This window comes from Pseudochaenichthys georgianus, unplaced genomic scaffold (genome assembly GCF_902827115.2).
Source record: "Pseudochaenichthys georgianus unplaced genomic scaffold, fPseGeo1.2 scaffold_644_arrow_ctg1, whole genome shotgun sequence".
Taxonomy (NCBI): domain Eukaryota; kingdom Metazoa; phylum Chordata; class Actinopteri; order Perciformes; family Channichthyidae; genus Pseudochaenichthys; species Pseudochaenichthys georgianus.
The window spans coordinates 80,524-97,500 of NW_027263200.1; the positions used below are offsets into that span (position 1 = coordinate 80,524).

The 16,977-nt window shown below is 45.9% G+C and overlaps 1 protein-coding gene across 1 annotated transcript; it reads left to right on the forward strand.

Annotated features, from left to right (window-relative positions):
- Nucleotides 1–2,676: 2,676 nt before the first annotated feature.
- Nucleotides 2,677–11,057, forward strand: LOC117443629 (alpha-2-HS-glycoprotein-like). Its single transcript, XM_034079535.2, has 4 exons — nt 2,677–2,962; nt 10,280–10,390; nt 10,510–10,594; nt 10,882–11,057. The coding sequence occupies exons 1-4, from the start codon at nt 2,708–2,710 to the stop codon at nt 11,055–11,057; spliced, it is 627 nt and encodes a 208-aa protein (XP_033935426.1). The 5' UTR covers nt 2,677–2,707.
- The last annotated feature ends 5,920 nt before the right edge of the window (nt 11,058–16,977 follow it).

Here is a 16,977-nt window from a genome sequence, read left to right on the forward strand (position 1 = left end):
GAGACCATGAGAGAGGGCTTCATCCTCCAGGTCTATGGTGTCCTTATGTCCCCAGGTGTCACGAGGACAATAACAGGTGATCTTCCAGTCCTCAGATGGGTTTGATGTTTGTCACCAAGATGTCAGGTCTTCCACCTCCTCCCTCCGTGTGGTCAGCAAACCTCTCGATGGCGTGGCCACGTGTGAGCAGGGAAAGAGAAGGGGGCTGAGCTGAACACCGCTGTGTTTGCTGAGCAGACATTTTGTTGTGGAGAGAAATAAAAAAGTTTTGTTTAACAGAATATGGATGTTTCTGTAGAGCAGGGGGGGAACCGTTTTCCTCTCAAGGGCCATTTCAATGTTTTCAACATCCTCCGACGGCCGTACAAATGATTGACCTCTGCTTAAAAATCACAGCCCATTCATTTGGCCTTTCTTCCATGCTGTGCAAAGAACAAGCAACCTCTCAATCCAGATATCTCACCATGACTCGTGCACGCATGCACGTGCACGGTGTGGCATGACCACCAAACAGAAAGATATGGACACAAGATGTGTGCAAATGTATTTAGTTTCCTATCCATGGACATGATTTACGTGGGGGGGGTCCTCACCTCCTCTAGGGGGGTCCGGGGGCATGCTCCCCCGGGAAGATTTTTTTTTTTTAAATATTGAAGTTAAAAGCATCAATCTGGTGCACGTTGAGAGCAACATGAAGAGATCTATGGAAACATCTCTCAACACCCAGATGAAACAGAACTGGAAGCAGATTTACATTTTCTTTATGGATATTTTACAAATCCCTCTCCTTTCAAACTCTATTCTTGTTTATTAATAACAACTTTTTTTTACTGTCATATAGTATTTTATACCTGTTTACTTTATTTTCTTGTGTTTTATAAGTATAATGATTATATAAAGATGTGCCTTTACCTCACTGGTTGGAGAAAAAGCTTCTTATATTCGTTAGCATATCTAGCTAACTAGTTTATACGTTTATACGTTTATACTTTTATATTTTACATTTATTCACAGTTTCACAGATTATGTATTTTGTAATCCATCACGTGCAAATATCCACATTCAATTCAATTCAATTCAAAACCTTTATTCATCCAGGTGAAATCCATTGAGATCAATGGTCTCTTTTTCAGGGAGACCTGCAGCAATAGGTTCCTCAAGAAGACATAAAAACATAAACAACAGAACAACAAGAGGACGTCATACAGCAACATGTACAGGATTACAATGTACATATCTAACCACATGTACAGGTACCAACAGCATCTGAGTGAGCAGCATCCACCGAGCTTTAAAACATGTAGTGGTACTAGCTTGGTAAGTTTCCATTCTTTGTGCAGACTGCTCCAAGTTAAAGGAGCTGCACGTCTCAAAGCTTTCTTCCCTAAGACAGTCCTAGCACTTGGCACATTTAATAAAACCACAGCATACGATCTCAGGCAATCAGTACTTTCAATTCACCGAGAGATCAGGGGCAGATATACGATGGTACTTTATCCAGCATGGCTTTGTGACTGAGCCTCCGTACAGGAGGTGATGGCAGACCCGCCTCGGTGTACAGGGTGCAGTGATGCGTAAGTTACAGTTTGTCACAAATCATCATGAAATGATGTGAAAGGAAAGATTGAAGAACATTAGTGCTTGCTCAAAAAGAAATGTTATGAATAATGTGCCACCAGAAGGTCTGAAGCCGAAGAGAAGTGAGCTCCGTGACAGGGTTAACGGTGAGCACAACACAAGGAAGGAACTGCATGTCTGCTACTTTGATTACTCTATTGGCTGAGGCTCAGGAGAGGGCGCCGTGCCAGGCACGAGCAGCTCAGAGCCCAGCTCGTGACAGGAGAAACAGACAGTCAGTAGGGCCATGGCGACCTTGGGAAGAAGACTGTTGCCTGTACTCCAATCAACAACCGACAGCACCTCCCTCAGATCCAATCATAACATGACACCTACTTTCTGTAGATGTCAACCAAATAAACACCAGAGGTCACATGTTGGCAGTATTTATCTATCTGCTTCTATCCCTGCAGTGTTTTAGAAAAGAGTGTTAGTAGAAAGCAGATGTTCAAACATTGACCCTAAAGTCAGTGTTATGCCTCCATTTAGATACCGGTCCTTTCGTGATGATCTTAGTATCGATACTACACTCAAGTCACTGAAATGCTTGTTTTTCATTTAGTGAGCACTCAGTCATGGCCTCCCAGGCGGCTCCTCGCCCCTTCACGTCCACGACACGCATCTATAGGAGGAACACTGAGCTCCACTGCTCCTCAGGGCTCGGAGGAGAGGGCACACGTTGCTTGGTTTTGCGAATGGTGCTGCTGTGATGCAAGAACAGAGTCAGACTTGATCTGATCATAAAGTATTGTCGTACCGTAGGTCTGGATGTTGCCACAATGTCCTTCCAGCATGACACATTGGCAGCTATGAGATCTAAGATTTTACATTCTTGTAAAGCTGCGATGCAACTGACAGTTTCTCTGTTTGACTCGCTTCAGTAGAAATGTTACCGTGCCAGGGAAAGGTTGAAGCTGTTTGAGTGGACATGCAGTGCCATGGTGAAAGTCCTGTTTGTTCACTGACCTGGTGACCCTGTCCTCATGCTACCCCTCTTCAGTCTCCATCACTGACCTCCTGTATCTGCCCCTCCCTCTGAGGTCTATAAAGGGCCCTGGCTGCAGCCGTCTGCTTCACGTGTCCCTGCACCATGAAGGGACTACCCGCCCTGACTGCAGCCGTCTGCTTCACGTGTCCCCGCACCATGAAGGGACTACCCGCCCTGCTGCTGCTGCTGTGCTGTACGGCTGTGCTCTGCAGCGCTGCTCCAGCTGTGGGGCCGGTGACTTGCAGCGAGGATGGAGGTGCTGCGGCGGCACGGGTGGCTGCACATCACATCGACAAGAACCACGACCATGGCTACAAGTTCAAGCTGAGTGAGATCAAAGGCAGCAAAGTGGAACAGGTACAAATAATCAGCATTACTCAAAAGACCTACTTTCTTTATTGAAGTATGGACGTTCAAGCAGTTATCTTGAGACACATACTGTAAAGTGCAAATGTTAGCACTTTGATAAAAGATAAAGTGTAAAATCAGTGTGAAAACATATTTGAAGAACACAAATAACTCAACATTATCATCCTAACGTGTGTTTTTTCTGTTTTGAGGGTTAGAGCAGTTTCAAGATGCACAGCATAGTGACTAAAGGTTGCTTCAGCAAACAGAACTCTGTAAACATGTCTGTGATGTGTTCTGGTCCTGATCCATGTATTGATTCAGTTCTGCTGTGACTGAGAGAGGAAGGCAAGTTCAACACAAGGCAATTCAAAGTGCTTTACAACAATGAAAGACATTAAGAAACTGGCATTTAAAATAAGTCATTCAAAAGCAAAGATAATTAAAGCTGCAAGCAGCGTTGAGCGGGTCTTCGACGTTCCGCAGGCTGTTGTCCGCACGTCGACGTGTCTAGGTGTCTCGAGGACTCCGCCAATCGGACAATATATTTAGGAGTTACAGCAGTAACACAAACGTTGTGTTTGATGGCGGGTGATCTGTCGCCATGGCAACGGCATATGATGACATCCCATAAGATACTTAGATGTGTTGAGGGCTGCATCGTTATCAAACCTGTGAAGTGTTGGGCTGTTTGGAGCATGTTAACTGGAGTTATGAGAAAACCGTGATTCACGGCGACCATTTTGTTACCAGAGCAACGACATTTGACGAAATCTCAAAACTGACACATATATGTCTCGAGGGCTTGACGGTTAGCACACATGTGACATTTGAACACTTTTTTACCATTTACACAGCAGTTATAGCAATATCGTGCTTAACAGCAAGGAATGCGTTGCCATGGCAACAGCTTTTGAGGAAAAGTGACTATTGTCATATTGAGGGGTTCAGGGCCAGACCGTTGACTGTCATCTGAAGTGTGGTGGCGTTTAGACCATTTTCATAGGAGTAACAGCGACACCGTGTTTCATGGCGAGGGATCTGTTGCCATGGCAACGGCATATGATGACATCCCCTAATTGACATAGAGCTGTTGAGGGCCGGACCATTACTGATAGTCTGAAGTCTGGTGGTGTTTGGATGATTTTCCATTGAATTAGGACAACACCGTGTTTTATGGCGAGGGAAGCGTTGCCATGGAAACGACAAATGGTGAGATTTCAGATTTCACGTAGAGCTGCTGACGGCCGGACCATTAGTCATCATCTGAAGTCTGGTGCCGTTTGGAACCTTTTCCATTGAATTAGGACAACACTGGTTTTATGGCGAGGGAAGCGTTGCCATGGAAACGACAAATGGTGAGATTTCAGATTTCACGTAGAGCTGCTGAGGGCCGGACCATTAGTCATCATCTGAAGTCTGGTGCCGTTTGGAACCTTTTCCATTGAATTAGGACAACACCGTGTTTTATGGCGAGGGAAGCGTTGCCATGGAAACGACAAATGGTGAGATTTCAGATTTCACGTAGAGCTGTTGAGTGCCGGACCATTGATGACAGTCTGAAGTCTGGTGCTGTTTGGAACCTTTTCCATTGAATTAGGACAACACCGTGTGTTATGGTGAGGGAAGCGTTGCCATGGAAACGGCATATGAAGACATCTCATAATTGACATAGTGCTGTTGAGGGCCAGACTAGGAGCCATCATATGAAGTCTGGTGCTGTTTGGATGATTTTCCATTGAATTAGGACAACACCGTGTTTCATGGCGAGGGACGCGTTGCCATGGAAACGGCATATGATGACATCCCCTAATTGACATAGAGCTGTTGAGGGCCGGGCCATTGATGATAGTCTGAAGTCTGGTGGTGTTTGGATGATCTTCCATTGAATTAGGAAAACACCATGTTTCCTGGCTTGGGAGGCGTTGCCATGGAAACGGCATATGATGACATCTCATAATTGACATAGTGCTGTTGAGGGCCAGACTAGGAGCCATCATATGAAGTCTGGTGGTGTTTGGATGATTTTTCATTGAATTAGGACAACACAGTGTTTTATGGTGAGGGAAGCGTTGCCATGGAAACGACAAATGGTGAGATTTCAGATTTCATGTAGAGCTGCTGAGGGCCGGACCATTAGTCATCATCTGAAGTCTGGTGCAGTTTGGACCATTTTCCATTGAATTAGTAAAATACCGTGTTTCATGGCGAGGGAGGCGTTGCCATGGAAACGGCATATGATTACATCTCATAATTGACATAGTGCTGTTGAGGGCCGGACTAGGAGCCATCATATGAAGTCTGGTGGTGTTTGGATGATTTTCAATTGAATTAGGACAACACCGTGTTTTATGGCGAGGGAAGCGTTGCCATGGAAACGACAAATGGTGAGATTTCAGATTTCACGTAGAGCTGCTGAGGGCCGGACCATTAGTCATCATCTGAAGTCTGGTGCCGTTTGGAACCTTTTCCATTGAATTAGGACAACACCGTGTTTTATGGCGAGGGAAGCGTTGCCATGGAAACGACAAATGGTGAGATTTCAGATTTCACGTAGAGCTGTTGAGGGCCGGACCATTAATGATAGTCTGAAGTCTGGTGCTGTTTGGACCATTTTCCATTGAATTACGAAAACACCGTGTTTTATGGCGAGGAAACGCCAAATGATGACATCCCATAATTGGCGTAGAGCTGTTGAGGGCCGGACCATTAATGATAGTCTGAAGTTTGGTGCCGTTTGGAACCTTTTCCATTGAATTAGGACAACACCGTGTTTTATGGCGAGGGAAGCGTTGCCATGGAAACGACAAATGGTGAGATTTCAGATTTCACGGTGAGCTGTTGAGGGCCGGACCATTAGCCATCATATGAAATCTGGTGCTGTTTGGATGATTTTCCATTGAATTAGGACAACACCGTGTTTCACGGCGAGGGACGCGTTGCCATGGAAACGGCATATGATGACATCCCATAATTGACATAGAGCTGTTGAGGGCCGGACCATTGATGATAGTCTAAAGTCTGGTGGTGTTTGGACGATTTTCCATTGACTTACAACAACATCGTATTCTTTGGCGGGGGATTCGTTGCCATGGAAACGGCATACATTGAGATTTCCGATTTCACGTAGAGCTGTTGAGGGCCGGACCATTGATGATAGTCTGAAGTCTGGTGGTGTTTGGATGATTTTCCATTGAATTACGACAACATGATGTTTGACGGCGAGGGATACCATGGCAACGCCAAATGATGACATCCCATAATTGACATAGAGCTGTTGAGGGCCGGACCATTAGCCATCATATGAAGTCTGGTGCTGTTTGGACGATTTGCTATTGACTTACAACAACATCGGATTTGTTGGCGAGCGATGCGTTTCCATGGAAACGGCATACGTTGACATTTCAGATTTCACGTAGAGCTGTTGAGGGCCGGACCATTAATGATAGTCTGAAGTCTGGTGCTGTTTGGACAATTTTCCATTGACTTACAACAACATCGGATTTTTTGGCGAGGGATGCGTTTCCATGGAAACGGCATACGTTGAGATTTCAGATTTTACTTGGAGCTGTTGAGGCATGGACCAGTGATATAAAAGTGAAGATTGGGGGACGATGGGACTGTGTCCATTGGATTTATAGCGACACCGTTGTTTATGGCGAAGGATCCGTCGCCATGGTAACGCCAAATTAAGTAACATCAGATTTGACCTAAAGCTGTTTAGGGCTGTGGTGCTAAACATCATGTGAAGTTTGGTGGCGTTCTGAGAATGTCAGTTTGAGTTATGACATCATCGTGTTCCATGGCAAGGGACCGCCAAAAATCGAGCGAACGCGAAATTTGGTGAAAAATAACGGCTACGCCGTGCGAAAGAAAAAAACTCCTGAGATAACTTAAGATTGCCTATGTCTCGCGAAGCTACCCTACGAATTTCGAGCCGTACGAATAAAGTTCCTAGGAGGAGATAGATTTCGTACGGAGGCCGAAAAACGCGATAAATCGCGTTTTTCCGACAAAAAATTCAAAATGGCCGACTTCCTGTACGTTATTTTATACGTCTCCGCACCCTAGATATGCGTTGCGAATTTCGTTCGTTTACGTGAAAGTTAAAGTAGGGGGAGTTAACGTTAAAAACGGAAGTGGGCGTGGCCTACGCAATTTTTGACGCAAAGTTCCGGAACCAATGACGTACTTCAAGTTGCCACACTTTTGAGGCGACTGCAAAATTTGGTGAGTGTTCACATATGTTGCGGGGGTCAAAAGTGCGTTTCAAAAGTTCAAATAACAATAATAACAAAAAAAAATAATAATCCGTCCAGTTTCAATCATGTTCGATTTAACATTGAGGTGGGTGAGACCACCTCAATGTAGGCCGTCCGGCCTACCTACTGGAGCTACCTTTAATGGGCTTTTGCCCCTTTTTTACCCTGTTTTTAGTGGGTTTTGCATGGTTATCGCTCGCAAAGCGAGTTGATTGTTACGATATCAATTATGCGATTTGCAGTCACGTGGGCTTCGCGTGACTGCAAATCGCAGTCACGTGGGCTTCTTCTTAACTGTTCCTGCACTTCTGAAAAAGATTGTATCTTTTTATTTTATCTTTGAGGGTTAGGGTTAGGGTTAGGGTTAAGGTGACTGGGCTCACGCGGCCTATCAGCCGTCATTATTTACGAACATCGCTGCGCGACCGATTTTTCCAATTTCAATAGGGTCTTCGCCGACCTAGGTCTCAGACCCTAATAAAAGAAACAATAAGTGCAGTTTAAGATATTCATAGTTCAATTAAAAGCAGCGGCAAAAAGAAAAGTCTTCTTGCTGGATTTCAAAGTAGTCAGAGTTGCAGCGGACCGGCAGGTTTCTGGGAGTTCCAGATGTTTGGAGCATCATAACTGAACGCTGCTTCACTTTTAGTCAGTCTAACTCAGTGGTTCTCAAACTTTTTCTGTCAGTGAGTTTGGCGGAAAAAAAAGTCGCCCCCCCCAACACAAATAGTCAGGCTCAGTGGGGCGCCAGAGATTTGTTTTGGGGTGCTGTGGGGTAGCTTGACGTTTCATAGAGGGTGCTCAAACATTTAGGGTTTCCCATTAATGTACCGGGCGCTACAGAGGAATGTTCTACTGCAACACTCCACACACACACACACCACACACACACACACACACACACACACACACACACACACACACACACACACACACACACCACACACACACACACCACACACACACACACACACACACACACACACACACACACACACACACACACACACACACACACACACACACACACACACACACACACACACACACACACACACACACACACACCACACACGCACACACACACACACACACACACATACACACACAGTGTGACTGTTACAATGAATAAGCGGGAGAAGATGGATGGATGGATGGATGGATGGATGGCCATTACCCTCTCTCGTCTGGGCGGTAAGAAAGGAGCCCTCAACCAGAGCAGCAGCAGCCACTAGCAGCTGACTGTTGCTATCTGTAAACTATGATGCTGAAACATAATTTCAGCCAATCAGCGTCGTCAAATCTGATGATCAGATCCAGTCTGTGAGTAGTTTGGACACTAGTGACTCGTATCCGGTGGGGTGACACAGTACGGCAGTAGTTGATGAGGATGGCTTCATGTGCAGGTGGAGTCTCCGGACCTCGGTCCCCGCCCAATTCCGTTCAAGACCTAATCTCCAATCCTTTCGAAAGGAGAAGTTTGGGAGATAAAAGCTCGTGAAAAAGACAAAACGTATCAACAAGGCTTCTCACGTAGCTGGTACACCAGAAAGGCTAGCTGGATGCAAACAGGTAAATGCTCTTTTGTTTCCCATGCTGGCTCTTCAAACAGCCGGGGACAGATACGATCTGTTCAGAAACCAGACAGAAGTGAAACCAGTCCAAACCACAGACTGTCTGTGTCATGGAGAACACAGGCGCTGCTTTGTTTATGTCTGGAGGCCGTTGCTGTGAGTGTGGACGGTCGGAGCATAACGTTAGCTTAGCCGATCTCCATTCAGAAAACACGCATTGTAAAAGGTGTTTCTCTGCCGTCTGTCTGCAGACTCAAAGCATTAACTCATGGTGTTTACTAACCGGTATCAGTGTGTTGTTACTTCATCATTTAGAAACGTGGATTACAATTAAATCACGGTCAGATATGTTCATCTTGTTGTAGTCGTAGCCCCCTTGCCAGCGATTCTCTCTCTAGTTTAGCATGCTCAGCCCGACTCAGCCCGGTTGTTCCTGGCCCTAGAACCACGATTTTATGGGGCCAGAAAAACTGTGAATTAGGACCCGCTAGCCGGTGCTAGGCCAAGTGGAAACGCAACCAAAAACGGGCCCCGCACGGCTCGGCACGCTTAGGCGAGCTCCGGGCTGCAGTGGAAACGCGCCATTACATCACCAGAAGTCCTAATTTAAGCGGGTTTTACTCACTCTATCAACAGCCCCCCCAAACATATTTTCCACCAGCCGCCACTGACTGTTACATAAAGACAACCCCCAAGGTTACGGATGAAGAGTTATATAACATGTGGACTGGCTTTCCATTGACCTCTGCCGGTAGAGTAGATACTCTTCTCTTCACAGTCTCAGAGCTCACTGCTAGCATGCGGAAAGGGGCGTGGCCAGCAACAGCTCGGCTTTTATTTGAAGCTACTGACCCAGAATCAGCACTTTGGAAACAGGGCGGAAAAGAGGGGTAAGGGGAATGTTGTATGGATATGGCCCAATAATATATTGTTCAAATATAGCCTAATAGGTGAGCTTTAAAATAGGGATATTTCATCATGTAATTAAAAATGTATTTCAATAAAACAGTCTGTTTTATTATGTGTTCACTAAACAAAATGTTCATATTGTAGATTTCCAAAAGCTCCATATCATCTCACTAAGGTGTGCCACACCACCCTGCTACTCCGCTCCCTTCATTGGCTTCCAGCAGCTGCCTGAAGACTCTGAGTGCTGTGGTTGGATCGGGTCCTTCCTACATCAGGTTCAACCATGCGCTCCCCGTTGATATCAGGGCAGCAGGAAGTCTACACATCTTGCTTCATAGATTGAAAACACATCTGTTTTAAAACCGTACCGCTGACAGAAATGAAACAACATGTAGTATTTAACACATTTGTGATTTGAGAGTATTGCAGCAAACTCACCATGTGAAGTGCGCATAGGGCTTTGAAGCTAATGGACTTGCAGGTTTCTTGGGGTTCTGAGTTTCTATATTTGCTCTTATTGTAGGTCTCTTTGGATAAAAGTATCATCTAAATGGAAATGAAGTGTTGTACACTGTTTGCAGGTCTATGGCGGCTGTGACATCCAGCTGCAGTTGGAGCTGATGGAGACAACGTGCCACAACATCAACCCCATGCACTTTGAGGACTGCGAGGTCCGCTATGTGACGGACTGGGTAAACGTTGGATCAGTTACTCTGTAAGCCAGATTGTGTCTCGTTCATGTACGGCCAGATTGACGTATGCTTCTTGGTTATGTGACGTGTGACAGAACAAACGCTGTGTTTCTCTGCAGGAGGTGAGGGCGACCTGCTCCGTTAGCGTGAGCGTGAGGAGAGGTGACGCCCGAGTCAGAAGTTACCATTGTGACACGCAAAAAGGTGCGTCTCTGTCATGCAGTGCACCCGACACGCAACCGCACTGATCATGGACACTTTGCCCGAAACCCTCAACTCTGGTGTGTGTGTGTGTGTGTGTGTGCGTGTGCGTGCGTGCGTGCGTGTGCTTGTGTGTGTGTGCGCGCGTGTGTGTGTGTGTGTGTGTGTGTGTGTGTGTGGTGTGGGTGTGTGGTGTGTGTGTGTGTGTGTGTTGTGTGTGCGTGTGTGTGTGTGTGTTGTGTTGTTGTGTGTGTGTGTGTGTGTGTGTGTGTGTGTGTGTGTGTGTGTAGTGTTAACACACAGTGAGATGCCGGGCGTCTGCCCTGACTGCCCCCATCTGGTCTCACTTCATGACCCTGATGGTATAAAGTCCGTAAAAGAAGCCGTTCAGAGATTCAACAAGAACACCACCAACCAGAACTACTTCATCCTGAAGGACGTGGGACGGATTGAAATCGGGGTATAGAATACACACACACACACACACACACACACACACACACACACACACACACACACACACACACACACACACACAACACCACACACACACACACACACACACACACACACACACACACACACACACACACACACACATACCATGTATACACCACTTCAGGGGACATTACATTGACTTACATGCATTTCCTGGCGACTTATCCTAACCTTAACCGAGTGCCGGACCATTGATGACAGTCTGAAGTCTGGTGCTGTTTGGAACCTTTTCCATTGAATTAGGACAACACCGTGTGTTATGGTGAGGGAAGCGTTGCCATGGAAACGGCATATGAAGACATCTCATAATTGACATAGTGCTGTTGAGGGCCAGACTAGGAGCCATCATATGAAGTCTGGTGCTGTTTGGATGATTTTCCATTGAATTAGGACAACACCGTGTTTCATGGCGAGGGACGCGTTGCCATGGAAACGGCATATGATGACATCCCCTAATTGACATAGAGCTGTTGAGGGCCGGGCCATTGATGATAGTCTGAAGTCTGGTGGTGTTTGGATGATCTTCCATTGAATTAGGAAAACACCATGTTTCCTGGCTTGGGAGGCGTTGCCATGGAAACGGCATATGATGACATCTCATAATTGACATAGTGCTGTTGAGGGCCAGACTAGGAGCCATCATATGAAGTCTGGTGGTGTTTGGATGATTTTTCATTGAATTAGGACAACACAGTGTTTTATGGTGAGGGAAGCGTTGCCATGGAAACGACAAATGGTGAGATTTCAGATTTCATGTAGAGCTGCTGAGGGCCGGACCATTAGTCATCATCTGAAGTCTGGTGCAGTTTGGACCATTTTCCATTGAATTAGTAAAATACCGTGTTTCATGGCGAGGGAGGCGTTGCCATGGAAACGGCATATGATTACATCTCATAATTGACATAGTGCTGTTGAGGGCCGGACTAGGAGCCATCATATGAAGTCTGGTGGTGTTTGGATGATTTTCAATTGAATTAGGACAACACCGTGTTTTATGGCGAGGGAAGCGTTGCCATGGAAACGACAAATGGTGAGATTTCAGATTTCACGTAGAGCTGCTGAGGGCCGGACCATTAGTCATCATCTGAAGTCTGGTGCCGTTTGGAAACCTTTTCCATTGAATTAGGACAACACCGTGTTTTATGGCGAGGGAAGCGTTGCCATGGAAACGACAAATGGTGAGATTTCAGATTTCACGTAGAGCTGTTGAGGGCCGGACCATTAATGATAGTCTGAAGTCTGGTGCTGTTTGGAACATTTTCCATTGAATTAGGACAACACCGTGTTTTATGGCGAGGAAACGCCAAATGATGACATCCCATAATTGGCGTAGAGCTGTTGAGGGGCCGGACCATTAATGATAGTCTGAAGTTTGGTGCCGTTTGGAACCTTTTCCATTGAATTAGGACAACACCGTGTTTTATGGCGAGGGAAGCGTTGCCATGGAAACGACAAATGGTGAGATTTCAGATTTCACGGTGAGCTGTTGAGGGCCGGACCATTAGCCATCATATGAAATCTGGTGCTGTTTGGATGATTTTCCATTGAATTAGGACAACACCGTGTTTCACGGCGAGGGACGCGTTGCCATGGAAACGGCATATGATGACATCCCATAATTGACATAGAGCTGTTGAGGGCCGGACCATTGATGATAGTCTAAAGTCTGGTGGTGTTTGGACGATTTTCCATTGACTTACAACAACATCGTATTCTTTGGCGGGGGATTCGTTGCCATGGAAACGGCATACATTGAGATTTCCGATTTCACGTAGAGCTGTTGAGGGCCGGACCATTGATGATAGTCTGAAGTCTGGTGGTGTTTGGATGATTTTCCATTGAATTACGACAACATGATGTTTGACGGCGAGGGATACCATGGCAACGCCAAATGATGACATCCCATAATTGACATAGAGCTGTTGAGGGCCGGACCATTAGCCATCATATGAAGTCTGGTGCTGTTTGGACGATTTGCTATTGACTTACAACAACATCGGATTTGTTGGCGAGCGGATGCGTTTCCATGGAAACGGCATACGTTGACATTTCAGATTTCACGTAGAGCTGTTGAGGGCCGGACCATTAATGATAGTCTGAAGTCTGGTGCTGTTTGGACAATTTTCCATTGACTTACAACAACATCGGATTTTTTGGCGAGGGATGCGTTTCCATGGAAACGGCATACGTTGAGATTTCAGATTTTACTTGGAGCTGTTGAGGCATGGACCAGTGATATAAAAGTGAAGATTGGGGGACGATGGGACTGTGTCCATTGGATTTATAGCGACACCGTTGTTTATGGCGAAGGATCCGTCGCCATGGTAACGCCAAATTAAGTAACATCAGATTTGACCTAAAGCTGTTTAGGGCTGTGGTGCTAAACATCATGTGAAGTTTGGTGGCGTTCTGAGAATGTCAGTTTGAGTTATGACATCATCGTGTTCCATGGCAAGGGACCGCCAAAAATCGAGCGAACGCGAAATTTGGTGAAAAATAACGGCTACGCCGTGCGAAAGAAAAAAACTCCTGAGATAACTTAAGATTGCCTATGTCTCGCGAAGCTACCCTACGAATTTCGAGCCGTACGAATAAAGTTCCTAGGAGGAGATAGATTTCGTACGGAGGCCGAAAAACGCGATAAATCGCGTTTTTCCGACAAAAAATTCAAAATGGCCGACTTCCTGTACGTTATTTTATACGTCTCCGCACCCTAGATATGCGTTGCGAATTTCGTTCGTTTACGTGAAAGTTAAAGTAGGGGGAGTTAACGTTAAAAACGGAAGTGGGCGTGGCCTACGCAATTTTTGACGCAAAGTTCCGGAACCAATGACGTACTTCAAGTTGCCACACTTTTGAGGCGACTGCAAAATTTGGTGAGTGTTCACATATGTTGCGGGGGTCAAAAGTGCGTTTCAAAAGTTCAAATAACAATAATAACAAAAAAAAATAATAATCCGTCCAGTTTCAATCATGTTCGATTTAACATTGAGGTGGGTGAGACCACCTCAATGTAGGCCGTCCGGCCTACCTACTGGAGCTACCTTTAATGGGCTTTTGCCCCTTTTTTACCCTGTTTTTAGTGGGTTTTGCATGGTTATCGCTCGCAAAGCGAGCGACTAAGTTGATTGTTACGATATCAATTATGCGATTTGCAGTCACGTGGGCTTCGCGTGACTGCAAATCGCAGTCACGTGGGCTTCTTCTTAACTGTTCCTGCACTTCTGAAAAAGATTGTATCTTTTTATTTTATCTTTGAGGGTTAGGGTTAGGGTTAGGGTTAAGGTGACTGGGCTCACGCGGCCTATCAGCCGTCATTATTTACGAACATCGCTGCGCGACCGATTTTTCCAATTTCAATAGGGTCTTCGCCGACCTAGGTCTCAGACCCTAATAAAAGAAACAATAAGTGCAGTTTAAGATATTCATAGTTCAATTAAAAGCAGCGGCAAAAAGAAAAGTCTTCTTGCTGGATTTCAAAGTAGTCAGAGTTGCAGCGGACCGGCAGGTTTCTGGGAGTTCCAGATGTTTGGAGCATCATAACTGAACGCTGCTTCACTTTTAGTCAGTCTAACTCAGTGGTTCTCAAACTTTTTCTGTCAGTGAGTTTGGCGGAAAAAAAAGTCGCCCCCCCCAACACAAATAGTCAGGCTCAGTGGGGCGCCAGAGATTTGTTTTGGGGTGCTGTGGGGTAGCTTGACGTTTCATAGAGGGTGCTCAAACATTTAGGGTTTCCCATTAATGTACCGGGCGCTACAGAGGAATGTTCTACTGCAACACTCCACACACACACACACACACACACACACACACACACACACACACACACACACACACACACACACACACACACACACACACACACACACACACACACACACACACACACACACACACACACACACACACACACACACACACCACACACACACACACACACACACACACACACACACACACACACACACACACACACACACACACACACACACACGCACACACACACACACACACACACATACACACACAGTGTGACTGTTACAATGAATAAGCGGGAGAAGATGGATGGATGGATGGATGGATGGATGGTCATTACCCTCTCTCGTCTGGGCGGTAAGAAAGGAGCCCTCAACCAGTGCAGCAGCAGCCACTAGCAGCTGTCTGTTGCTATCTGTAAACTATGATGCTGAAACATAATTTCAGCCAATCAGCGTCGTCAAATCTGATGATCAGATCCAGTCTGTGAGTAGTTTGGACACTAGTGACTCGTATCCGGTGGGGTGACACAGTACGGCAGTAGTTGATGAGGATGGCTTCATGTGCAGGTGGAGTCTCCGGACCTCGGTCCCCGCCCAATTCCGTTCAAGACCTAATCTCCAATCCTTTCGAAAGGAGAAGTTTGGGAGATAAAAGCTCGTGAAAAAGACAAAACGTATCAACAAGGCTTCTCACGTAGCTGGTACACCAGAAAGGCTAGCTGGATGCAAACAGGTAAATGCTCTTTTGTTTCCCATGCTGGCTCTTCAAACAGCCGGGGACAGATACGATCTGTTCAGAAACCAGACAGAAGTGAAACCAGTCCAACCCACAGACTGTCTGTGTCATGGAGAACACAGGCGCTGCTTTGTTTATGTCTGGAGGCCGTTGCTGTGAGTGTGGACGGTCGGAGCATAACGTTAGCTTAGCCGATCTCCATTCAGAAAACACGCATTGTAAAAGGTGTTTCTCTGCCGTCTGTCTGCAGACTCAAAGCATTAACTCATGGTGTTTACTAACCGGTATCAGTGTGTTGTTACTTCATCATTTAGAAACGTGGATTACAATTAAATCACGGTCAGATATGTTCATCTTGTTGTAGTCGTAGCCCCCTTGCCAGCGATTCTCTCTCTAGTTTAGCATACTCAGCCCGACTCAGCCCGGTTGTTCCTGGCCCTAGAACCACGATTTTATGGGGCCAGAAAAACTGTGAATTAGGACCCGCTAGCCGGTGCTAGGCCAAGTGGAAACGCAACCAAAAACGGGCCCCGCACGGCTCGGCACGCTTAGGCGAGCTCCGGGCTGCAGTGGAAACGCGCCATTACATCACCAGAAGTCCTAATTTAAGCGGTTTTACTCACTCTATCAACAGCCCCCCCAAACATATTTTCCACCAGCCGCCACTGACTGTTACATAAAGACAACCCCCAAGGTTACGGATGAAGAGTTATATAACATGTGGACTGGCTTTCCATTGACCTCTGCCGGTAGAGTAGATACTCTTCTCTTCACAGTCTCAGAGCTCACTGCTAGCATGCGGAAAGGGGCGTGGCCAGCAACAGCTCGGCTTTTATTTGAAGCTACTGACCCAGAATCAGCACTTTGGAAACAGGGCGGAAAAGAGGGGTAAGGGGAATGTTGTATGGATATGGCCCAATAATATATTGTTCAAATATAGCCTAATAGGTGAGCTTTAAAATAGGGATATTTCATCATGTAATTAAAAATGTATTTCAATAAAACAGTCTGTTTTATTATGTGTTCACTAAACAAAATGTTCATATTGTAGATTTCCAAAAGCTCCATATCATCTCACTAAGGTGTGCCACACCACCCTGCTACTCCGCTCCCTTCATTGGCTTCCAGCAGCTGCCTGAAGACTCTGAGTGCTGTGGTTGGATCGGGTCCTTCCTACATCAGGTTCAACCATGCGCTCCCCGTTGATATCAGGGCAGCAGGAAGTCTACACATCTTGCTTCATAGATTGAAAACACATCTGTTTTAACCGTACCGCTGACAGAAATGAAACAACATGTAGTATTTAACACATTTGTGATTTGAGAGTATTGCAGCAAACTCACCATGTGAAGTGCGCATAGGGCTTTGAAGCTAATGGACTTGCAGGTTTCTTG